The following is a 25754-nucleotide window of genomic DNA, read 5'->3' as shown; positions in this document are numbered from 1 at the left end:
TTATAATTATCTGACAAGCATTTTAAAGCAGCTATAATAAAAATTCTTCAATGAGCATGCCTGAAACAAAAATACAGCAAGTCTCAGCAAAGGAATAAAATATATAAATAACCAGATGGAAAAGATACAATAACCAAAATGAATAAAGGAAATTGAGGAAAGAACCAGTAAAAGGAAGACAGAACACTGGAAATTGCTCAATCTGAACAACAGAGAGAATAGATAGAAAAACAAAATGAAGAGAGTCTCGGGGTCTGTGGGACTATAAAAAAGATCACTTGTGTCATCAGAATTCTGGAAGGAAAAAAGAAAAGGGGCAAAATTGAAAAAGTATTCAAATAAATAAAAACGAAAATTCTCAAATTTGTCAAAAGACATACACCTAATGGATCCAAATAGGATAAATCCAAAGAAATTCATGCCAAAACATATCACAGTAAAACTTCTGAAAACTAAACACAGAGGATATCTTGAAAGCAGCAAGAATCAAACACCTCGGAGTGATGCTGGCTCCTTCTGGGGACATCACCAATCATCAGGGAAATGCAAATCAAAACCACAATGAGATGTCACCTCATACCTGTCAGAATGGCTAAAAGCAAAATACCAGAAACAAGTGTTGGTGAGGATGTGAAGAAATGGAAGCCCTCATGCCTTGTTGATGGGAATGCAAACTGGTATAGCCACTGTGGAAAACAGTATGGAGGTTCCAAAAAATTAAAAATCGAACTACCATATGGTCCAGTAATTCCACTATTGGATATTTACCCAAAGCATATGAAAACAGTAATTCAAAAGGATATATGCACCCCCATGTTTATTACAGCATTATTTACAATAGCTAAATTATAGAAGCAGCCCAAGTGTCCATTGATAGATGAATGGATAAAGAAGTTGTATATATATACACACACAATGAAATATTACTGAGCCTTAAAAAAGAATGAAATCTTGCCATTTGCAACAACATAGATGGATCTAGAGAGTATAATGCTAAGTGAAATAAATCAGAGAAAGACAAATATCAAAAGATCTCATGCATATGTACAATTTAAAAAACAAAACAACAAACAACAAAAGAAAGAGACAAACAAAAAAACAGACTCTGAAATATGGAGAACAAACTGGTGGTTGCCAAAGGGAAGGCAGCGGGGGTGGGCAGGGGCATGGATAAAATAGGCGAAGGGAATTAAGAGTATACTTATTGTGATGGGCACTGAGTAATGTATAAAATTGACATATTGTATACCTGAAATGAATGTAACACTGTATATTAATCATACTTCAATTTTAAAAAAGGAAAAGAATCAAACACCTTATCTATAGGGGAAAAAAAATTTGAGTGACAGAGGATTTTTCATCAGAAATCAGGGAAGCCAGAAAGAAATAGCACAGCATTTTTCAACTGTGGAAAGAACTGTCAACCCAGAATTCTGTATGCAGCAAAAAATATCCTTCAGGAGTGAAAGGAAAATCAAGACCTTCTCAGATGTAAAAAAACTAAAAGATTTTGTCCCTAGCAGACATATTCTAAAAGAATGAATTTAGAAGTTTTCTAAAGAGAAAGGAAAAGATAAAAGAAGGAATTTTAGAGCATCAGGAAGGAAGAATGTGGTAGAGCAAAAATATAGGTAAATACAATAGACAAATGGAGAGGTCATACCTAACGGGTATGGAATTTCTGTTTTGAGGTGATGAAAATTTCTAAAATTAACTGAGGTAATGGTTACAAATTATGTGTGAATGTACCAAACATCATTGAATTATGCACTTCAAGTGGGTGAATTATATCTCAATAAAGTTGTTTTAAAAAATCAGAATAGTGGTAGCTTAAAAAAAGGGTCACAAAAGAATTTCCTAAGCATGAATAGGCAAGTTATATATCTTGATCTAGGTGATGATAACATAGGTAAAATAAATATCTTAGTCAAAATTAATCAAGCTAAACCTTTTAATTCGTGTACTTACTCTTATCCCTCAATAAAGATTATTAGAGTAAAAAATTAATAAGTAATCTCAAATTCCTTTCCAAAATGATTTATACAAATTTACATTCATACATTCATTCAACAGTATATTAAAATTCAAGTGCTCCACATCTTATCAACTATAATATTGATAATCTGAGGGACTAAATACGGGACCCCTTTGTGGCTTTCAGTATCAATTTGTTAATTAGGTTAATCATTTTTCTCATTGTTTTTTGGATATTCATGTCTCAAAAAACAAGACTTTTCATATCATTTATTCAATGTTCTACTGGCTTGTTTCACATCTTCTTATCTCTTAATCACTTATTTAATTGCAAATACCTTCTCTCAAAATGAGTTTTGTCTTCTCTATTGTTATGGTACATTTATTATTATTAATTTAGAAATTTATGATATTGTCAAAAGTAATATTTAATCATGCAGTTTGCGCATGTGTGTGTCTTTTAAAAGACACAAATGGGTAAGTTTATCTTGTATATTGTCTTTAATCTTCTTGAAAATGGTTATATGCATATGTTATAAGATAGAAATACAATTTTATTTCTAAATTTGCTTTATTTTTCCGTATGGCTAACCTATTTTGTTGGTACCATTTACGATGGATTTTATCTGTGAATACAATTTTTCAATTTCATTAATCATTTTATTTCTGTTTTGATGCCACTGATAAGTGTCTTACTATTTATAATTTTATAATAAATCTTGATCTAGAAGGTAAAAAAAATAACCATTTATTTAGATTACTAGAAAAATGTAAGATAAAGTAATGGCGTTTCTTAGATAAATGTTTTGTAAAGGTGAGGATTTTTACCTTCAAACTCCTCAGATGCTTTTTTCTTGTGGTAAATTAGCCACAAGCAAATGTATCTTTTTAGTTTTCAAAATAATGCCTTTAGGGTGAAAATTATTTATTTGCCCTCAACAACATATTCTTCTCCATTTTTATTCTCCATTCATTTAAACAATAATGACCATAGAAGTCTACTAGTGGTACCCCAAATTTAATCTCACTTTCAATTTTGCATATCAGTTTTTTTTAATTTGATTCTTAATAATTGAAAACATGAAGTCAGAGAGGTTTAGAATAATAATGACTTCCATTGTCTATTACTCTATTTCAAGGAGTTTCTGATGTCTCTCTAGTAATGGTCATCCTTTTTGACTTAATAATCTCTGCTTTCTAGACATTGAGAACCAAGGTGTTGGTGGAATGAGATCTACAATGATTCTCGGCCACATTTTAATAGGAATGAATGCTTGCTTTGTTTGAATACATGTCACATATTTAAGTATCTGAATGAGGGAGTTATTGCTATTAATGATTTGAACTTTACTGCTCTTTATAGTTCTTTTTTGTTCTCTAGCTGTCTTAGAAATTAAGAGTAAGTTATGGAAATTATAAATATGGTATAAGCTTACAAAATGATACCATAAAACACTGAAATCAGATAATTAAGACTTACCTCTATTTCTTTTCTTAATTTTTCATGTGTCTTTTTTTCTTCTTCGAGAAAACAAGTTTTTTCAGTGATAGATTCTTCTACAGTTATAATTTTATCCTTTAACATTGTAATGTCTTCCTGTATGTTTATAAAGTGTAAAATACACAAGTCAAACAATGAATGGTCAATGTAAGTCCAACATTTTCTTTTCTTTTTTTTTTTTTTTTTTTAAGATTTTACTTATTTATTTGAGAGAGAGAGACACAGCCAGCAAGAAAGGGAACACAAGCAGGGGGAATGGGAGAGGAAAAAGCAGGCTCCCAGCAGAGCAGGGAGCCCAATGAAGGGCTTGATCCCAGGACCCTAGGATCATGCCCTGAGCTGAAGGCAGATGCTTAATGACTGAGCCACCCAGGGCGCCCCTAAGTCCAACATTTCAGTATTTCTATAATTTAAATAAACTAGCCATCACATTTAATTTTGGTAAACCGGATTAGAATATTACTTTGATAGGTAAAAAGAATAAAGAACTGCTATTCAAACAAATAAACCTTTGATTTAGAAACTTAAAATTAAAACTAAATGCAAATAATATATTTTTTAAAAAGTGGTAGCCATACTGGCCATTGCCCAGAAACAGTAACTTATAATACAGAAAATGTTAATTAAATTGAATTTAAATAAAAAATAATAAAAAGAATAAAAACTTAAAATTAAAACTAAATGTAATAAGACATAAGAAAAGTGGTAGTCATAGTCACAATTGCCCAGCAACAGTATAAAGGATACTTTTAAATTCTCTAGCAAGAAATGACAGATTTTTTAAGTTTATATCTCCCATTGTCTTCAAAAAATAGTATAAAAAATAGAAAAATTCTTAAGGTACAATTATTAATTGATATTGTTTGTATAATAGCATTAAGCATATGAAATTGATTTGGTCAGATCCAATAGCTTAAAAGCTAGGGCTTAACATTTTTTGTTAGTCACACTTTCTGAAACAAATGGATTAATTGTTCACTGCAATTTTATTTGACTATATATTTTGATTAATCCACAGGGGATTTGAGAACAACTCCCTTATGTATTTGTACATTTGGTGTAGTTGTTACATAACTCATGTACTTAAGTTTTTAGAAGTTGTGAAAATAGTTTCTGAATCTCGTTAAGGCAGCTATGAGCATTTTAATAAGTTACTGATAAATGTATCACTTAATAAGTGTACTTACAAAGAAGGAGTAATAGAAATAGTTTTGATAAGCGATATTTCAAACCTGTACTTGTTTTATCTGATTTCTTTCTGGATTTTGGAGATTTTGCATAAGTTCTTCTTTTGTTGTTTTTAGTTTTTTAACAAGATCTCGTTTTTCATGGAGTGCAATCATGAAAGACCATTTGCTTTCTACCTCCCCCAAACTATCTTTATGCTCTTTTATTTTTGCATAATATTCATTATATCTTATCATGTGTTCCTCAAAGTCTTCTTGGGCTGCTTCTATGTCAAATTTAAGTTTTACATTTTCTGTATGTAAGGATTTGATTTGAGTTTCCAGGTTCCCACATTGAAGTTTGGCATTCTCTATGGCAGCATCTTGCTGGTAAATTTGCCTTTCTGTTTCTTTAGTTTCTGCAGAGACAGATGCTATTTGTTTTTCAAGCTCATGGAGTTCATTCTATAAAATATTTCAATATTATTATTATTAATTCATGATATTCAACATAAGAGGAATGTTATTGTTTTGATCCGTAAGTCTGTAGTAAAATTACAACATAAAAATACATATTTATCAGATATAGAAAAATTGATATACAATCAAAGGAACCATTCAATAAGTAACAAAATTATTTTATAATGTTTGAGGGAGCCCAGAGTTATATGTTTCTTACTTTGTAATGTTCATCTAATTCAAAGTATTAAAATTTTATCATTTGTGTTAACATTTTATACATAAAAATTACTTTATAATCATTTAAATAATATATTTATGGACATCAGAAGTACTCACTGAAGAAAGATAATATGATAAAAATAATAAAGCCCTAGGCTAAAAATCAAAAGATCTGGATTCTAGGGCCCTTACTGCCATTTTACTAGTTGGTATGATCATACATAGCAAACTTAATTGCCCTACCCAAATCTCACTTTCTTCATTTGTAAATGAGCATAAGGATGTCTGCCTTACCTCTCTGGGACAGTTTGCATTTCTCACCGGCATCTCCTTTTTAAAACCTACTTTTCTAAAGGGCTGATATCCAAGATCTATAAAGAACTTCTCAAACTTATCATTAGCCATCAGGGAAATACAAATCGAAACCACAATGAGATACCACCTTATACCAATTAGAATGGCAAAAATTAACAAAACAGGAAACAAGAAATGTTGGCAAGGATGTGGAGAAAGGGGAACCCTCTTACACTGTTGGTGGGCATGCAGGCTGGTATAGCCACTCTGGAAAACAGTATGGAGGTTCCTCAAAAAGTTAAAAATAGAGCTACCCTATGGCCCAGCAATTGCACTACTAGGTGTCTATGCCAAATATAGAGATGTAGTGAAAAGAGGGGGCACATGCACCCCAATGTTCATAGCAACATTGTTCACAATACCCAAATTGTGGAAGGAGCTGAGATGCCCTTCAACAGATGAATGGATAAAGAAGATGTGGTACATATATACAATGGAATATTATTCAGCCATCAGGAAGGATGAATACCCACCATTTGCATTGACATGGATAGAACTGGAGGGGATTATGCTAAGTGAAGTAAGTCAAGCAGAGAAAGACAATTATCATATGGTTTCACTCATATGTGGAACATAAGCAATAGCACAGAGAACCATAGGGGAAGGGAAGGAAATCTGAAGGGGGAGATATGAGAGAGGGAGATGAACCATGAGAGACTATGGACACCAGGAAACAAACTGAGGGTTTCAGAGGGGAAAGTGGTGGAAGGAGGGGATAACAGGGTGATGGGATTAAGGAGGGCATGTGTTGTGATGTGCACTGGGTGTTATAAGTAACTAATCAATCATTGAACACTACAACAAAAACTAATGATGTACCATACAGTGGTTAACTGAACATAATAAAAAATAAAAAATAAACTAAATAAATAAAAGAAAACCTACTTTTCACACCACCATTCTTCTCTGGTTCTCCTCAAATATCTGAGTATTCCTTCTCAATCTCAATTGTTCCTTCAAATACAGGTCTTCTTCAGGGTGCAATCATCATAATTTCCTCTGCTCATTCTATGTATACTCCTTGGGTAATCTTATCCATACCTACGTCTTGAGCTACATATATGCTGATGATTCACAGAACATAGTGGCTGTTAAGTCCTACACCAAGGTGCCACTGGCCATCTCAAATTCATCATGTCCCCAGATCAGACTAATCCTATTCCCCTTCCCATCCTGTTCTTCCTTGCATTACTTATCTATTGTCAGAACCACAAAACCTCAGTGACATAAAATAAATATTTATCATTCACATGAATGGGAGCAGCTGGAGTTGGCTAGATGTTGACATTGGTTAGATTTGCTCAAATGTCTGGGCTTGACTGGCTGTAAGATGGTTTGGTTTGGCTGACTGGGCTGGCTGGGGTATCTTGGCTTTGCTTCATATGTATCTTATCCTCTAGTGGGCTGGGCTAGGCATGTCCTCAAAATGATAGCAGATGCAAAAGAATGGAAGTTCAAGTATAGAAGAGCTTTTCCAGCTTCTATTTATAACATTTGTTAATATCCCAGCTAATCACATGATGAAACTCACAGTTAAGGGATAGAAGTATGCCCACTCACTGTAATGATACATGGCAAGGGAAGAATTGGGACCAAAAATGCAAATTACCACACCCCTAGTTTCCCAAACTAATGAACTAATGGTATTACTTTGGGAAGCAGCCTTAATTCCTTCCTTTTCTTTACTATTTATATCTCTTCACCAAATTTTATAGATCCTCCCACCGAAATAATGCTGCAGACCACCATCCATTCTTTTTTTTTTTTTTTTTCTATCTAGTATGGCCATTCTCTTTAAACAAATTTATAATTTTGGGAAGGGGCAGTGTATTAAAAAGACAGACCCAGTTATCCTTTTCCTGGCAGAGATGAGAGAGAAAAATACAACATGCTGATTAACATCAATTTTTATCTCCAGCTCTGAGATTTCAAATGCCCACTTGACATTCCTCTTTGGAAACCCAATAGATATCTAAACTATACATGTTCAGAAAAGAATAATCTATACACCCAATATGTTCCTCCCCTGGTCTTCTTGATTTCAATAAATTGCACCACTTTATACCTAATACTCAAGACCTACAAGTCATTCTTGATTCTTCTCTTTACCTAATCCCCCCACAACTTACTTACTAGCAAAGCTTGATGGTTGGGCCTCCAAAATAAAATCCCAAATTCACTTCTGACCAATTTTTGTAGTGTGGCCTGCCTCTTGCCTGTTCTTCCTATTTCCATTCTTCCCCCTCTCCCACAACCATGTTCCACATATCAGATGGAAAAATCTTTCAAAAATATAAGTCATATCTTACTACTTCTCTGCTCAAGAACTTCTAGTGATTTCCTATTGCTGTAATAATAAAATTTCAAATTCTTTGATGTGGTTTATAAGGTCATATATCCTCTAGTCACTGTTTACTCTGCCATCCATCTCATGTTTTACTCTTCCCTCTTACAGTCTCCTTTCTGTTTCTTAAATATGCCTAGTGACTTCTCATCTGAGGATATTTGTAATTGCTCTCTCAACCTTAGGACTTGTCTACCTCTAGTTATTACCTGTTGGGGTCTTTGTCTTTCACAATTCAGCTTTATTATTACTCTTCAAATAGTCTTCTCTGAGTTAAAATATTAATTAACTACCTATCCTCCTTGAGTTACACATTATTGTATTTCCTTTGTAACACATCAGTTAATGGAATTACCTTTTTTGTTTATTTCTTTATTGCCTGCCTCCCCTGACTAGAAAGTAAGCCCCATGGGTGAAGTAACTTTGTCTTCTTTATCATTATCTTCTGTGTTTAAAATAGTACTTGGTACAATGAAGGTGCTCAATAAATATTAAATGATTGAATGAATGATGCACAGGGACACATGCACTGCCAGCTAGATCAGGCTATTGACACTATTGATCAATATGGGGAAAGATGGTATTTCTACTGATTTGGTCATCATCTCTTCTCTCTCCTGGACTAATGTAATAGACTATTAATGTTTCTCCCCAGCTTTAGTCAATTCTTCCTTCAGTTAATTTCTAACCTTTCACTAGAATTTGTTGATGTTATTCTCCTCCTCCTCCTCTCTTTCTTCCTCATGCCCAAACCCTCCTTCTCTGTTTATCCCTCCTCTTTCTTCTTCTTCCTTCTCTCTCTCTTCCCCTCTCCTTCTTCTCTTTTTTTTTAAATAGATTTATTGAGGTAGAATTTACATAAACTGCACATATTTAAACTTTACAACTGATGACTTTTGACTTATTTTTATGCTCATGAGACATCACAATAAAAATAAACATATCTATTACCCACAAGTTTCCTCCCGCTACTTTGCAATCCATCCTTCCCTCCCATCTCTCCATTCCCAGACAACCATTCATTTGCTGTCACTAAAAATAAGTTTGCATTTTCAAGAATTTTACATAAATAGAATCTCACCATATATATTTTTTTAGTCTCACTTCTTTAACTCAACGTAATTACTTCTAGATACATCTATATTGCTGTATATATCACTGGGTCTTCCTTTTTCTTGCTGAGTAGCATTTCATTGTATGGATATACCACACTTTGTTCTGATGGATGGGTTATATGCAGTTTTCCAGTGAGCATACACTTTCATTTCTCTTGGATAAGCAAATATCTAGAAGTTGAATGGCTGAGTTATACAGTAAATATATTTTAATCTTTTAAGACACTGTAAACTGTTCCCTAAGTGGTTGTACTTATATCTGTGAATAAAAACACAATTTTACTTCCTCCTTTCAATATGGATGTCTTTTATTTATTTTCCTTTCATGGTTGCACTTGTTTGAACCACCAGTACCACAGAAAGAACAGAAGTGGTAAGACCACATATCCTTGCCTTTTCCTGATGTTAGGAAAGAAACATTATGTTTTTCACCATTAGGTATGAAGTTGGCTATAGTATTTATAAAGGGGTGTATATGCCCTTTTTTAGATTAAGAAAGTTCTACTCCTAATTTGCTCGAGTTTTCATCATGAATGGATGGATTATGAAAATTACTTTTATGCATCTATAATACTCTTTCTAAAATATAAATGTAATCATTTGCTCTCTTGCTTAAAGCCCGTCAAAACCTTCCCATCACCTTTAGAATAATGTCCAGGTTTCTTATCATAGTATGTCTCTCCCACCACTTCTCAAAAGATACCCTGTGCTATACTGCCACCAAGCTACATACACAGTTGACCCTCGAGCAACACAGGTTTGCACTGCATGGGTCCACTTATAGGCAGATTACATATATATATATATATATATATATATATATATATATACATACACACACACACACACACACGAATATGTATATATATGTATACGTATATGTGTGTATATATATGTATACACACACACACAGAGTACGGTATTGTAAATGTATTTTCTCTTCCTTGTGATTTTTTTAAAAAGATTTTATTTATTTATTTGAGAGAGAAAGTGAGAGAGAGAGAGAGAGAGAGAGTACAAGCCAGAGGGAGAGGCAGAGGGAGAAGCAGATTCCCTGCTGAGCAGGAAGCCCAATGCAACCTGCAACTCAGGGCTTGATCCCAGGACCCTGGGACCATGACCTGAGCCAAAAGCAGTCGTTTGACTGACTGAGCCACCCAGGCACCACTTGTGATTTTCTTAATGACATTTTTTTTCTCTAGTTGACTTTACTGTAAAAATACAGTATATAATACATATAACTTAAAAATATGCTTTAATTGACTGTTTATGTTATTGATAAGTCTTCTAGTCAATAGTAGCCTATTGTAGTTAAGTTTTGGGGGAGTCAAAAGTTATATGTGGATTTAACTGGGCCAGGGGTTAGCACTCCTAACCCCCATATTATGCAAGGGTCAACTGTAGTTTTATGAATGTATCAAATGCTTTTTGAGGCCTCTGAATTTTCTCAGGATCTTATTGTCTGGAACACCATCCTCCTCGCCCCCTAACCCTTAAACCTCTCTTAAATACCCAATATTCAAGTGAACTCCAGCTGTCTTCTTTTAAACTCAACTGAAACATCACTTTGTGATCATTCCTTCTTCAGCGTTAAATCTGTGTTCATGCCTCTATTGTTGACATTACTACCTTGCATATAATTATTTATTTCTTTGTCTCCTTCTTCAATAGATGAGTGAGGACAATGTTTGGCAAAATGCTTAATAAAAAGTAGGCCCTTGATATAAGTGAAATAACACCTGTGAAACTCATTGAAGACTGGGAAGTTTTACAGAAAATTTCTTCATAAAAAGCTAAGACATTATTATTTTTATATTATATTCTCTTGCAAAAAATGTATTCTTTTCTAAAAGTGACTATGCAATGCAAATATTTATGAGATCCATATTACCATGAGTATAATTATTATCATCATATCTCTGCTGATGCATTAACACCTAAAGCCAACATCAAAATCTAGCTCTATATGGTCCACCAGGGCCCCAGGAGGATACTTTACATACATTTACAAATATTTATTAATTTAATCCTCATGAAAACCTTGTAGGCAGGTCATGTTATTATCTCCATTTACAAATACGAAAACAGAAGCACAGGGAAATTAAACCATGGAGCTAAAAGTAGCAAATCTTGTCTTTCAAACTAGGCAGCTGGGCTCTATAGCCTATTCTTCACTTTCATAATATATTTAATAATACCTTTACAAAGCGCATAGTAAAGATACCATTTCCAGTTTTCTTTAGCTATGTTAACATAGTATAGTTATATCTAATTGTGCTGCATACAAAAAATAAGTATGGCTTCCAGATTCCCCACAGTGGAATTACAAATATATTATGAAATACAAGGAACACAAAAATGTTTCTTGTCAACTTGAAATGTTCACTGACAACTAATAACTCAAAAGCAAAGGCTTTAAAAACACTGGCTTAAAAACTTAACATTTCTTCAATTTAGCATTTTAGGAAAAACTATCAAATAGAAGTGAGCTTAAAATAATTCTATGTGATACATTGGGTTTTATATGTACATACTACAGTTATAAGGACATTGCCGAATCCTTGTATATTGGGTGTGTGAAATGTTCCATGAAACTAGAATACTTGTATAGACTTCACTTTGGGATAACAGAATAATTAAGAAGGAGTAAACATGAAAAACAGGAGTCTCAAATAGCCTGCCAAATTAAGTATCCTTAATAATATCCCTGTTAATAATTTAATATAGTTTTGAAGACAGTAATGACTCATTCAAGAGACTACATGAAGTAGATTACCTGCAAATGGAACAGAACTTTTTTGTTTTTTTCTATTTCTGATGTTTGTGATTGTTGTTGCTTTGCAACTTGCTCTACCGCATCAGTTAATGAAGATGTGCCTTGCTTAACCAGAGCTAGACAAAAGAATAAAGTACATAATAAAAATGTAAGTTATAGACCCTCTGAGAAAGTCATTGTTTCTTCATTCAAAGTCATGAAAAATGTGATGTTTCTTATAAATAAAGTAGATTTAGGGTTGGTGATATTTTCTTTCTGACTATAAACAAAACCAAAATCAAAAGCCATAATAATACACAATTCAGAATTGCCTACTATAATGTTATATCTGTTCCTGGATGGAACAGTATAAATATTTTGATTGTCCTCATTTTTTTTATCCAGACCACTTACACATATGTATAATTACAGTGCTACCATAATAACTATATAGCAATTATAGTTGATGAATTTTCATTATAGGCTCGCATTCTCAGGTTGTTATACCTTTTCTAAACACCACGTAAGTTTCTTCCTGGAGAAATTTTATAGCTTCCCTCTATTCTATTTGGCTATACATTTTAACACAATTATCCTATCATACTACCTTTTTGTTGCTGCTTATCTTTTAACTATTTATTTCTTAAGATTGCTTCATTACCTTCTTCAGGAATTCCTTGACTCTTCCTTTCTTTGTTGACTGACATTCTACTTTGTTTCTTTCTCCCTTTTTGGTTCACCTTCTTTATGCCTACAAAATAACCAACATTGATAATTTTTCACTCTTCTTTGTTTTTCTTTTTTTTCCCCTGTCATATATCCTGGTGATCCTGAAAGCAAATTCATTGTCAAATACCTCACAGGGATGGCAATGATATTTCATCATTGTTCCAAGAATTAAAACACAATGGTTAAGTGAGAGAGTTTTAGAGGAAAGTAGAATTGTATTTGAATCTTTGTTCTCCTGCTTTCTAGCTTTATGATCTTGAGCAAGTTCCTTAACTTCTTTGATCATCAGGGTCCTCATCTGTAAAACCTTACAGGACTGTCATAACAATTAAATTAATACATGTAGAATGCTTAGTTAGCATAGGACCTGACATATATTGTGAGTAATTAATTATTATGGACTCTGTCTAGGGTTTCCTTTGCTAGTTCCTCCTCAGTTTTCTCATCTATGTCAGTGTCCCAGTGCTAAGTCCTCAGTCCTCTTCTCTATAGTCACTCTTTAGGTGATGTCATCTAGTTGCATAGCTTTAAAATCCACTTATAGGTTTTATCTTATTTATACCTCTAACGTGAACATCCTTCTTGAGCTCCAGACTCATTCCAAATTGCCTGCTTGGTATCTTCACTCGGATTTTTACAGTAATTTCAACTTAATATATTCCAAACTGAACTCTTGATTCTCTGTTCACTCCATCACCACCACTAAATCTGCTCCTTCATGGTCTCTTCCTTTCAATAAATGACAAGTTTTTCTTGTTCAGGCCCAAAACCCTGGGGACATTAGCAATGAGGTCTCTAGAAGAGTGTTGAGCTCATGGAAATTCAACAAGACTTGTGCAAGATAATCACAAATGAGAGCTCATTGTTGATGTTTCATAGGCCCTTTGGGAAATCCTTTAAGACACTTTCCAAGTATGTGGCCCAGGACTTCTCCCCAAATTGTTTACTCAAAGGACAAGCTAGAATCTTGACTTTTCTCTTAAATGCTGCATGCAGTTCTTTTAGCAAAACTTATTGGTTCTACCTTTAAATTATATTGGAATCCACTCACTGCTTGCCATTTCTAAATAGTATCTTAGTAGAGACACCTTCCCTGATAACCTTCTTTAAAACATGACCTCTCTTCCTTCATTTTCCATTTCCTTACCCTGCCTCATTTTTTTTTAAATTAAATTAAATTAATTAATTTATTTGACAGAGAGAGAGAGACAGCAAGAGAGGGAACACAAGCAGGGGGAGCAGGAGAGGGAGCTGCCTCATTTTTCTTAATAGCATTTGTTACCACTGATATTTTATATACATTTGTTTCTTTTCTATCTCCTTTTACTAATGTAAGCTCCATCAGGGCAGAGACCTTAGAACAGTGCGTGGCAGTTACTTAATAGATGTCTACTTGTAGTCTATCTCCACTCCAATTTACCCTGTTCTAATGATAGAATTATGCTCCTAAACTACTGTTCCCACCATGTCAACATCACGGCCAATCTTTCAACTCCGTCATAGATGGCATCTTATTTAAGAAGTCTTTCTTGATCTTTCTTGGTAGATATGATCCTTTCCTCTCTTTAGTGCAATTGTTTCTATATCTCTATTATACCATGATAACAGTTTAGGTCATAGAGTAAGATAGAGCTAGCTTTGGGGCGCCTGGGTTGCGCAGTTGTTAAAGCGTCTGCCTTCAGCTCAGGGCATGATCCTGGCGTACCGGGATCGAGTCCCACATCAGGCTCCTCCGCTATGAGCCTGCTTCTTCCTCTCCCACTCCCCCTGCTGTGTTCCCTCTCTCGCTGGCTGTCTCTCTGTCACATAAATAAATAAAATCTTTAAAAAAAAAAAAAAAGATAGAGCTAGCTTTGAACCCAGTTTGTACCACTTACTAGTTTATTAGGTAAATTCTTTCCAAGCTGGGCCTCAGATTCTTTATCTATAAAACAGAAACAATAGTAATACCTGTCTCATTAGGATTATTGAGAGGACTAAATGAAATAATGGATGACAGCATTTAGCAAATTCCTGCTACTCAACAGTTTTTGTTCTTATTATTTCCATTACTTTACACTGTATTTCCCCATTAGACTGTAAGCTCCAGGAAGACAAATTTAATGTCTTATTCATTTTTGTAATCCCTAAAAAATTTGATGAAGAAATCTAAAAAATGAAGAAAATTAGATTTATATAATAAAAAATAACAGAACTGGTACTTCTTGAGCTCTATTTCTGAAGCAACATAAATTGAAAAACTCTTGGGTGACATTTATTTAAACCAACTATTTGTGAAAGGATATCTACTGTAAAATTGGGCAAGTTTTAGGGGCGCCTGGGTGGTTCAGTTAGTTAAGTGTCTGCCTTTGGCTCAGGTCATGATCTGGTCATGGGTGGGATTGAGCACCAAGTGAGGCTCCCTGCTCAGGGGTGGAGTCTGCTTCTCTCTCTCCCTCTGCACCTCTCCCCATCTCCCCCTTCTCCCATGCTCTCTCGCTCTCAAATAAATAAATAAAATATTTAAAAAAATAAAATTAAATTGGGAAAGTTTTAGTTTTCTTTCTGGATCTCTATTATAGAATGGACAAAAGATAAAAATGAAAACAAACTACTGCCATCTACTGATAATTCATTACAATTGCTTAAATCAATGAGTTTAGACTAGACAGTATCAATCACTCTTTCATTCAAATCACATATGTAGGTACATATAATATGCAAGGTATTGTGAGGAATACAAAGATGAATTAAGTGACTTATTAAAAAAACCCAATATCTACAGTTTCCATTGTAAATGTCCAATTTACATATAAAATAATCATTTAGAAAAAACACTTTGAACTAAAAAAATTAGCTTTACAGAAAACAATGTAATGCAGATACCATATTAAACTACCATTCTTTTATAACTATAGTGAACATTTATTGAATACTTACAAGTAATTAGCATTTTTCTAAGTGCTTTTAAATGAATTATCTTTATTTTCCCTCAGAGCAATCCTATAAGCTAGATATTATTTTTACTTATATTTTGTAGATGAGTAAACTAAGACTTGGAGAAATTAAGAAATTAGCCAAAGGCCACAAATCCAAGAAGTAGGAAGGATGGAATTTGAAACAATTAGGATCCAAATTAACATTTATTAGGCACTTAATATGTACTAAAGCACAGGAATAAGCATGATTTGTGCATCATCTGTTTTGCATTGAAGAGGCAAGCCCCTATATTTGACCCTTGGGAGAATTTAAAAAGGCCATGATTCCAGCTTTTGGAAATTCATCATCTGGTACCTCCTCTAAGTTAATGAGCAAAATAAAGCAAGGTTGTCAAACTACTCTGGGGCTTTTGAGAGTTTTTAGCTTAGAAGAATTAAGAGGAGGCAATTGTATATGTGCACCCATGTCACATAAGCACTGTTTTTCATTCTGAATGGGAAAAGCTGTCATGTGAACCTGATAGGTAGTTAAAGTAGTTAAGTTTATAATTTCATTCTAGCCTTTTAGAATAGACACATTATCAGAAAACAGATAATTTTTCCTTGTGTGAAATTGTTTTCTAAGTGGGGGGGGGCTTAATATCTAAAGCTGATATTTAACTGAGAAAGCTAAAAAATTAGCCTGGGGAAAGATGAGATAAAAGGGTTCCCTGGTATCAAGCAAATTTTAAATTATGGTCTACATTTGTCATAAACATGATGAAATCAGATTTGAGTCGTTCGATCCCAACAAGATAATAGTGGGGGAAAATGTGACACACTGTACAAATGAGAATAATACACATTTCAGAATAATACACTTTTCAATCACATGTTTTCAAGAGAAGTTACAACATTATCAGAGTCATCCAAAGGAATTAATTAATCGAATCATTAAAAAATTATTCATACCTATTACATACTTGTGTGTTAGGATCTGCTAGGACTAGGCATTACTCTCTTCTTTGACTAGGCAATGAGATTAAGGTTTCAGGATGCTGAAAACGAAACAAAACAAAAAACTCAGAGGATTTGTACTGTTCCTTAACTTCCTATCAAAGACAATACAGGCAACATTAATACATTATCCACATTGCTTCTAGCTTTCTACCAAAGGTGAGATTTCTCTGAATGTTCTGATAGTACTGGACTACCAAATGTGTCCTTTTAAAGTGTAGACATATAGAGAGTAATCAGCAGCTTGAATCCAAGCTTTAAGGGATGACTATGCCACTGTTTGAAATAGAAATGATAGCCTATGATGAAATCCAGTCATAACCTACCTGCTTGTTTCATCGAGAACAGTAAGAAGCAAGGTCTTCTGTTACTCTACAAGTAAGCATGATTTCTAAACCGTGAGGAGCTTGTAGTAGGTTGAATGGTGCCTCCCCCCTCCCCACAATATGTCCATGTCCTAACCTCCAGAACCTGTGAATGTGGTCTTATTTGGAAAAATAGTCTTTGCAGATGTAATTAAGTTAAGTATCTTGAGATGAGATCATCCTGGATTTAGGCTGGACCCTAAATCCAATGAGAGGTAAGAGACTGGCTATGCAAACAGTGGCCAGACCATATATAAATACAGCACTCTCACCCACAACCTGCAGCAACCAATTCAGGAAACCAATCCGCTATCTACAGTAACCAGACTAGGAAGCCATTCCTGCTATCTATGTCAGACTTGTAGGAAGCCAGACTACTATCTCTAATGAAAATTCCAGAAGCCAAACAATAAGTCCTGTAACAATTGGCCCCAAATGACCAGTATTTGATGAATAACTAACAGCTTCCCTAATTGGGGCCAATCAGAGGAAGCCAAAATGTACACTCTTAACCAATCACATAGGATGCCCCGCTTCTAGTCAGCCTACCTACAGCTTCCCCATGCCAATAGCCTCCGATCAGGGTATACCTGAAGATTTCTCTTTTTTCCACTATTAAAGCTTTCTAACCCTGCCAACACACAAGTGATGGTGGCTGACAACCTTGCCAAAGCAAACTCTGAACAAATAATCTTTGCTTATTCTCATGTGGTTGGTCATTATTTCCACACATGTGTTCTTACAGCAGAAAGGTAGAGGGAGATCTGAAACTCAGACACACATTAAGAAGACCATATGAGTATGAAGACATAGAGTCCCAAGTCACACAGCTCCAAGCCAAGGAACAAACACCTGGAGCCACCAGAAGCTGGAAGAGGCAGGGAAAATGAGAGGCTTTGAAAGGAACATGGTCCTGACAACACCTAGATTTGGGACTTCTGTTTCTATGAGAGAATAAATACATTTTATCATGACTCTCTGGTTAAACTGACTTAAAAAAAACAGGTTTAGAGAAAATTTATATACCATCAAGTTCATCCCTATAAAGTGTACACTTCAGTGTTTAATTGACTTTTTCAATTTATTACTAGGCTATGGGTCCAGACTGCATCAATGAGAGGGTTTCTTTTGTATGAACAAAATGCTAAGGAAGAAGCAACTAATTCTGTCTGGTGAGGGAATAGGATTCAAGGAAAGTTATGATTGAGCTTGAAAGATCTTAAACAAGTAGCAGTTAGATAAAAAGAGAAGGGTATTTTAAGCAAAAGGAATGATGAGGGAACTGAAGGCAAGCTGAGGACAAAGCAGAAACTGACACCCCGCACCCCCCCGCCCCATGGGTTGTATGTAACATTCCTCAGGCACTCCTGGCTGCCCTAAAGGACAAAGAAATAGTTAACCTATAGATACCACAATCCTGCAAGACTTGAGTCTCCCTCAGTTTGCAAATGTTTTAGCAGTTTACAAGAACAAAGCATTTCTATCACTAACCTAGCTCCTGGAGGGGAATGTAGATACAATTAAATGTCCTTATAATCTGCAGCCTCCAGGAAGTTCCCAACCATCTTAATGTTAATGTCTTGCAAGAGGGAAAAACAACCTTAACTTGACAACGGCAAGGCCTCTGGTATCTTGTGAGTCTTAACATATGAAAGTATTTCCTCAACCTCCCTTTTTCCTTACCTCCCCCAACCCCATGGTATATAACAGCCACCCCTCACAACCCTGGTGCAGCAGCTCTTTCTGCCCACGGGTCCTGTCCCCGTGCTATAATAAACCACCAATTCTGCACCAAAGACGCCTCAAGAATTCTTTCTTTGTCGTTGGCTCCGGACTCCACCCCACTGAACCTCACGTATATTCTACATCCTCATCAGGAACAGCATGTGTAAAGGATAAAATCTTGTAGCTCATCCAAGAAACAGCCTTTAGTTTGAGTGCCTTGGGAATAAGGCAGTTGTTTTTCAAGCCTAATTATGCATCTGAATCATCTGTATAGATTAAAACAAAATAAACAGCAAAGAAAAACATGCCCAGACTTGACTCCCAGAGAATCTGATTCAAATGTATACCAAGTGAAGTCCCTAGATTTAGTTTTAAGTTCTGCTTGTAGTTCTGATATGCAGCCAGGAGAACCACTGGAGTGGGGTGAATGGAGATGAGGTAAGAGAGATGAGGCTAGATAGTCTAGGAACAAATGGTGAAAGGAAATGGTATGTAAATACAACACAATGACAAACTATCTCTCCCCCTGAAGCTTCCCTATTTTGAAATATTTTTAAATTTTTTACTGTCACTACTGTTTCATTAAAGAAAATGAATTCCCATCATTGTCTATAAAAACAGGGATAAATGTTTGAAACCAGTGTTGTAACTCAAAAGATCTCTATTTTGTTTAAGGTAATATTTAACATAAAACAAACTCAGAGAGTGCAGAGTGCACCTTCTGATCAGGTATACCATCTACCACTCAGGGCTCTTAACAAATGCCCCACACAAATCATGAAAATGCAAATTTTGACAAAAAACGTCTGCGAGGGATACTGAACAGCAAGTTCCTATTCTGGGTTGGTGATCCCATTACCTAGTCAAATAGAATGGAAGCACTTGCCCACCTCCAAGTGCTCTTCTAAACTCCCAGGTACCTAGGACTCTTTCTCTTTCAGGCAAAACTTCTTCAGCGTTTATCCTCTGAGCAAAAATGAAGACAAAAGGGACCTTTCCGTCCACTATAACCAGTTCCACAGGAAGCACCCTTTCTCCTGCCCTTCAAAGTCTGGACAGATTTTCCCTTTATCTTAGCATCTGCTCTCCACGTAGTAGCTGTTTGATATTTCTAAATGAGTTACACCCTTTGAGGTTACACAAGGGATGCTAATGTATCACAATTCTAAGAGTTACCGCCTTCTAATTTTCTACTAGTGGCACGTATTTTTAAACGGCTATACAAGACTTGTCAGTACAAAAAAAAAAAAAAAAAGAAAAGAGCTGTAAAAGCGTTGGTCCAGTCAGCAAGTAAAGTGGAACCAGCAAAAAGGCAAAAGAAAGTTCAACCAAGTGTTTCTGGGAACAAAAAAACACACCGTAAAAAACACCAAGAACTACAAACAAACAATCAAACTCCACCCAAGGAGGCCGATTGCTTGAACCCCGGATGGGGCAAATTGCCAAGTGCTAACACAAGCTGGTTCTCAGGGCTGGGCTCTGGTGATTAAACCAAGTGCCTGACCCACACTGCTCGTCTTCGAGCGTTGGGGGAGCGGGCTTGGGCAGAGCGCTTCCAATCGCAGAAGGGAGTCTGCCATTTGTTCCCCGGGTCGCTCCTGCCGCCCTGCTCCCCTCGGCGGCCCTCCCGCCTTGCCGCAGCCCAGCTCCCTTTACGCGCCCATCAGCCCTATTTCCCTCACCGACCCGCCGCCTGACTCCCCTCACCAGCCTGCCTGCCTGCTAGCCGCCCGGCCCCTTAGGGGCGTGCCCTCCTGCCGCTCTGCTCTCCTCACCCGCCCTCTCACCCGCCCGCCGGCCACCCAGCTACCCTCACGGGCCCGCCCCCCTGCCGCCCGCCTCCCCTCACTCGCCCGCAAGCCTCTCAGCCGCCCGGCTCCTCTCGGGGGCCGGTAAGCCTGCCAGGAGCCCGGCTCCCCTTACCTGCGCGCCGGACGTCCCTCCCCACTCAAGGGCCCGCCCGCCGCCCCGCCCCCGTCACGGGCCCGCCTCCCGCCTTGCTCCCCTCTCTGCCCGCCGCCCCGGCTCCCGCCAGCTGACCCGGCTGGCCCCTGCTAGAGGACTCTGGTTCCTGTTTCTCTTGCCTCGACCGGGCGGCGGAGGACGGCCTCGACGGGCTGCGCTGACCCGGAACTACTGAGGCTGCCGCGGGGGGCCGGCGCTAGGCTCCTCCCGGGCTTTCCCCGCGCCTTTCGGTGCCCAGCCCTCTTCTCCCGAACTCGCTCGTGCCTCCCTGCGGGTCGCCGGCCTGGCCCAGCCCGGTCCTCCGCAGCCGCGGGGTCCCAGCCGTCGTGCCCACGCCAGGCGGGGCGCCCGTGGTCGGTCGGCGGTGAGGTGGGTGAGGCGCGGCAGGCGCTGCTGCGGCGGAGTCCCGGGTCGGGCTTAGCACTCCAGGTGCCACGCTCGTGGCTTCCGGGTTCCGTCCGGGCTCTGGGCCGGGGGTGGCGGCCGGGCGCCTCAGAGCTAGCGGAAGACTGAGGGTACAAGCCAAGGCGGAGCGCGGGCAGGTGGGACGGGGAAAACTGCCTGCGCTGTGCGTCCGTGGGTCAGAAAGTCCCAAGGGGGTGGGGAGGAGGCGGTGGAAGCTCCAGGGCAGGTGGAGACCGAGCGCGGGACCTGGCGGGGCAGGGGGGACAGATGCTTTTTGTGGCATTTCCCAAGGCAGAGGGGAGGGTGGGCGTCACCCCCTCGCTTCTCTCAATGGTTTTCAAAACTGGCGACACGAACCTCAGTGGGAGCTCAGTACCGTACGGAGTGAAGGTTGGAGTGGCTGCAGGGGAAAAGCGTCCCGGACCGAGGGGGTCACCACCAAAGGCGCCCCCTGAAGAGAAACCGGCGGCCTGGCCTGGGAGGGCGGGCCCAGTACTGAGTAAGGAAGCAGGTGGGCGGCATGCCCCATCCAAATCGCTGACCTGGAGTGCTGTGTAAATCCTGGGATCGTCTTAGCTTTTATCCCCTTAAAAATGTAAATTTTAGGTGCAGCTCCATTAACTTATTGAAGGCCCCGATATTTCATATGAAGGGGTGCGACCTAACGTGCCAGTCATGTCAGGATTAATGATATACATTTAACATAAATTGACACCCTGAAATTAAAAAGCAGGACTTTGTCTAAGTTAACAAGTAATTTCCTACTTAAAATTTGCTGTATGAAAAAACATCTCACACACACACACACACACACACACACACAGAGGAACTGTTCTGCTGGAAAGATGTACAAATCACTTTCACAAAACGAATTAAGAGGTCGTTCCACTCTCATGGTTCTCTTAGGATAAATAATGGACTAACTTTGCTTGGAGCGGTCTAGCTCTACTATTCTGTTAGGTTTTTAGATCAGTGAAACTTTTTTTTTTTTTAAAGTAGGTACAAATTTGTAACTATGAGAATATTGATATAATTTTGCATTCTTGGGCTAATTTTTCTTTATAGGTGATTTCTTAGGAGGCACAAATCTTCTTTGAAGGGCTTTATACCATATTGAAGGATGGCAGAAGCAGTGTTGATTGATTTCTTTGGTTTGAAATTTAACTCTCAGAAAAACAGTCATCAGGCATTACTGAAGACATTGAATGCTGTCCGATACCACCATGCTGCCAAGGCCAAGTTTCTTTGCATAATGTGTTGCAATAACATCAGTTGTGAAAGGAATGGTGCCAATAATAACTGTGAATTAGAAGCAAGCAATGGATTATCAACTCTCTTGAGAGAATTTGAGACTGTTAGCAATCCTAGTATGGCTGCCTCTTTGTATACTATTAAGCAAAAAATTGATGAAAAAAATCTGAGCAGCATTAAGGTAATCGTACCCATGCACCGAAAGACATTACTGAAGGCTTTTATTGATCAACTCTTCACCAATGTTTACAGTTTTGAGTTTGAAGACTTGCAGGTGACTTCAGGGGGAGGTCCTTTGAAACAATCCACTGAAATAAACATGATCACAGCTCAAGAAATAGAAGCAATCCAGAATGAAATACAAACATATTTGAGAAGTCTACCAGCAGTGAAAGGAGAGTTAACCATTATCACATCTCCTTTGATCTCAGGTATGTTAAATGCTGTGTTGTTTCTGCTGTATACATGGAAAAACTCATCTTTCTTTAGAGGTTGTTCGCCTTTTTTCCCCTCCTTTCTTTTGTAGGCTATAGGTTTATGAACTCATTGGCATCAGTTGCAGCATGGGAGTGTGAGGGATGCCAAGGGATATCAAGGAATAGTCCTTTCAAAGCCACCTTTAATAAATAAATTTGCTTTATGCAAATTCAGTTTTAAGACAAGTCCCCCAGCCTTCCTTTAAAATGAGATTTATGACCCTAAGCATCTATTTAGAAATTCTGCTACCTTAACTCATTGGCACCTTTACAGAAGAATGAAATTTTAAAAAGTCAATCTTATTTCTAAATAAATAATATTTATTGTGGGCTACATGCTGTTAGGAATAACAAAGACAAATGAGATAGAAGATAATCTTTGAAGAGCAGTAATCTCATGGGGAAGGTAAAGCAAACACAAAGCCATGTATAACAAGAACACATGAGGTATACAGTGCTGTAGAAATTGGAAGCCAGAAAAACATGCAGCTCAAGGTGATCAGAGAAAGGCTTACTGAGACACTGTGTTTGTAACATTTTATAGTCTTTTGTATAGCATATTTTTAATCTTCATTACTTCTATTCAACAGATACTTTCTTACATGGATTTACTACAAGAACAGGTGGAATATCTTACATCCCAACTCTTAGCTCGTTCAATCTCTTCAGTAGTTCCAAAAGGAGAGATCCCAAGGTTGTTGTTCAAGAAAATCTGCGTAGGTTGGGGAATGCTGCAGGATTTAATGTGGAGAAATTTTACCGAATAAAGGTAAAATTTTGTTTCATGTTTTAGAAGATCTAAAATATATTCTTGACTGTGCTAATGAGTACATGGAATTTAAGCTGTTTAACTTTTGCATCTGTTGTTTTACCTAAAATTTTAGGGTAATGCTTATGGTTGTTTTTCTTAGATCTATACACTATAGCCTAAAAATCAATTCTGTGATAGATACATTTCACCTGTAGCCCCTTGTATCTAAAAGTACAGTTAATTCTTATAGTACCACTGCCCTTTTTGACTTAGAAGGAAGATTCCAGAATGGTGGGAGAGAAAGGCCGTTATTTTCTAAATCAACATTAGGAGGAACTAGGATCACTATTGATGCATTGTTTCTTACAGAATGCTAGCTTTATTTGGGTCAGGAAAAGTAAAAATATCTTTAATTTGGTAATTAACTTCTTCCCATAAATAGAACTTTATAGAAAGTGCTGCAAGTAGAGATTTACCATCTCTAGTAGATGTTTGTGATAGACTGTATTAAATTGTTAAGTGTTAAAATCTGTTTTCCTTTGAATAAAATATGCAGTGATTTATAATACCAGAAGTTAAATGACAAGTAAATTTGGTATTTTACCATAGAAGTGATATTTTTAATGCTTGCTAGTAATATTAAACTTGCTATATAATTTTGTACAAAATGAGTATTTTCAGAAAAAGCTTATGGTATGAGAAATTCTACTTTTAAAATATTTTTTATCACACATATTTGGTATTAGACTGATCATGCCAATGATGTCTGGATTATGGGAAGGAAGGAACCTGAATCTTATGATGGAATCACCACAAATCAGAGGGGAGTCACAATAGCAGCTCTTGCTGCTGACTGTATACCAATTGTTTTTGCTGATCCTGTCAGAAAAGCATGTGGTGTTGCTCACTCTGGTAAGTATACTTAATTAAGCATTTAGGATTTTACCAGTTTTGTAGTATAGGAAAAATTATAATTTTTTCCTGGTGGGCATGACAGTTAATTACTTTACATGGTATTAAGTGTAAAAATAGGAGTAGAGGCAGCATACTTTTGTTATAGGAGCAGATAAAAGCAGTACCTAAGTCATATTTTATGAATCAGAGTAGAATTCCCAAAGGAAGCAGTACCCAGGTTGATTCCTGAGAAATTTGTAGGACTTGACTAGGTGCCAGGATTTCTCAGCAGGGTCGCTATTAACATTTTGGGCAAGATAATCTTATATTGCAGTTTGCTTGGCTTTCAAAATTCCTAATGCCAGTAGCACCCCCAGTTGTTGTAATAACAACAAAAAAAGTGCCTCCATGCTTTTCAGAACACTCCAGAGGGAGTGGTACTGCCACTGGTTGAGAACCCTTGAAGTCTAGACAATGGGGAATAGGAAGATAAGGCATGTTGGAGAAAGGTATTCATGAAGATGAAGGTGCATCAGCATGTGTAAAGGTATGGAGGTAAGAAGCAAGATATATTTGGAAAACTGAATTTAATATATAATAGTCTAGTGCCTTTATTCTTTAAAGTTAAGAACAAAGGATTTTTAGATGTTGTGTTAAGGTTATGGAATTTTGTTTTCTGAAGGTATTTTAAAATGCTATTTAGATTATCCTGTGGTTATGACTTTGTGAAATGAAAGATCTTTCAGATTTCCTTCTGCTTGTAAACCTATGACTACTTTGCTTTTTAGACAAAAGATAAATAAGAAAGTGGCATATTTTTTCTTTTGATCTAGCTAAAGTTATGGGATTGGATGACTAGAAGTCAGATTTATGATTTGACATTGTCAAAAAGTTATCTGACTCTTATTTCTTGGATATAAAAAGAGAACCTTACTTGTTACTTCTTAGGTTTTGAAACATTATTTTTAAATATCAAAGATTAAAGCTGTCAGAATGAAACTTTTTTTTTTAACATTGTATCTATTTATTTGACAGAGAGACACCCAGCAAGAGAGGGAACACAAGCAGGGGGAGTGGGAGAGGAAGAAGCAGGCTCCCAGCGGAGGAACCTGATGCAGGGCTCAATCCCAAAACTTTGGGATCACGCCCTGAGCCAAAGGCAGACGCTTAACGACTGAGCCACCCAGGTGCTCCCAAATGAAACACTTAAATAAAGTTAAAGGTCTGACACTTTCTGATTTCAAAACTTGTTATAAAGCCACAGTAATCAAAACGGTTTGGTACTGGCAAAAAAACAGACATATAGACCAATGGAATAGAAGAAAGAACGCAGAAATAAACCCTTGTATATATGATCAAAAGATTTTTAACAAGGTACCTAGACTATAC

At 37.0% G+C, this 25754-nt stretch overlaps 2 protein-coding genes across 14 annotated transcripts in view; one reads left to right on the top strand and one right to left on the bottom strand.

Moving 5' to 3' along the window:
- The window catches only part of CCDC122 (coiled-coil domain containing 122), a 40136-nt gene extending 19390 nt beyond the window's left edge, over nt 1-20746 (bottom strand). The window contains exons 1-6 of one of the 4 annotated variants that reach the window (XM_040623078.1): nt 20664-20746; nt 16489-16574; nt 12552-12641; nt 11912-12027; nt 4708-5106; nt 3455-3571 (exon numbers count right to left, since the gene is read on the bottom strand). In XM_040623078.1, the coding sequence (XP_040479012.1) occupies nt 3455-3571; nt 4708-5106; nt 11912-12027; nt 12552-12597 (678 nt within the window). In that variant the 5' untranslated portion in view covers nt 12598-12641; nt 16489-16574; nt 20664-20746. Of the gene's footprint in view, nt 1-3454; nt 3572-4707; nt 5107-11911; nt 12028-12551; nt 12642-16488; nt 16575-16859; nt 17007-19513; nt 20247-20663 lie in introns of those variants that run through there. The other 3 variants (XM_008706815.2, XM_040623080.1, XM_040623082.1) reach the window with 3 other exon arrangements.
- Nucleotides 20702-25754, top strand: part of LACC1 (laccase domain containing 1) — a 186093-nt gene continuing 181040 nt past the window's right edge. For 5 of the 10 annotated variants that reach the window (XR_005832791.1, XR_005832792.1, XR_005832793.1 and 2 more), the window contains exons 1-4: nt 20702-20957; nt 22059-22675; nt 23311-23489; nt 24218-24383. Coding sequence is in view for 5 of the 10 variants with exons in the window: in XM_040623063.1 (XP_040478997.1) it covers nt 22114-22675; nt 23311-23489; nt 24218-24383 (907 nt within the window). In the remaining 5 variants the exon portion in view is untranslated. Of the gene's footprint in view, nt 20958-20981; nt 21131-21155; nt 21493-22058; nt 22676-23310; nt 23490-24217; nt 24384-25400; nt 25727-25754 lie in introns of those variants that run through there. The other 5 variants (XR_005832786.1, XM_040623042.1, XM_040623065.1 and 2 more) reach the window with 4 other exon arrangements.

The sequence above is a fragment of the Ursus maritimus genome, unplaced genomic scaffold (assembly GCF_017311325.1).
Source record: "Ursus maritimus isolate PB19 unplaced genomic scaffold, ASM1731132v1 scaffold_10, whole genome shotgun sequence".
Lineage (NCBI taxonomy): Eukaryota > Metazoa > Chordata > Mammalia > Carnivora > Ursidae > Ursus > Ursus maritimus.
This window is presented reverse-complemented; position numbering and strand designations above follow the sequence as displayed.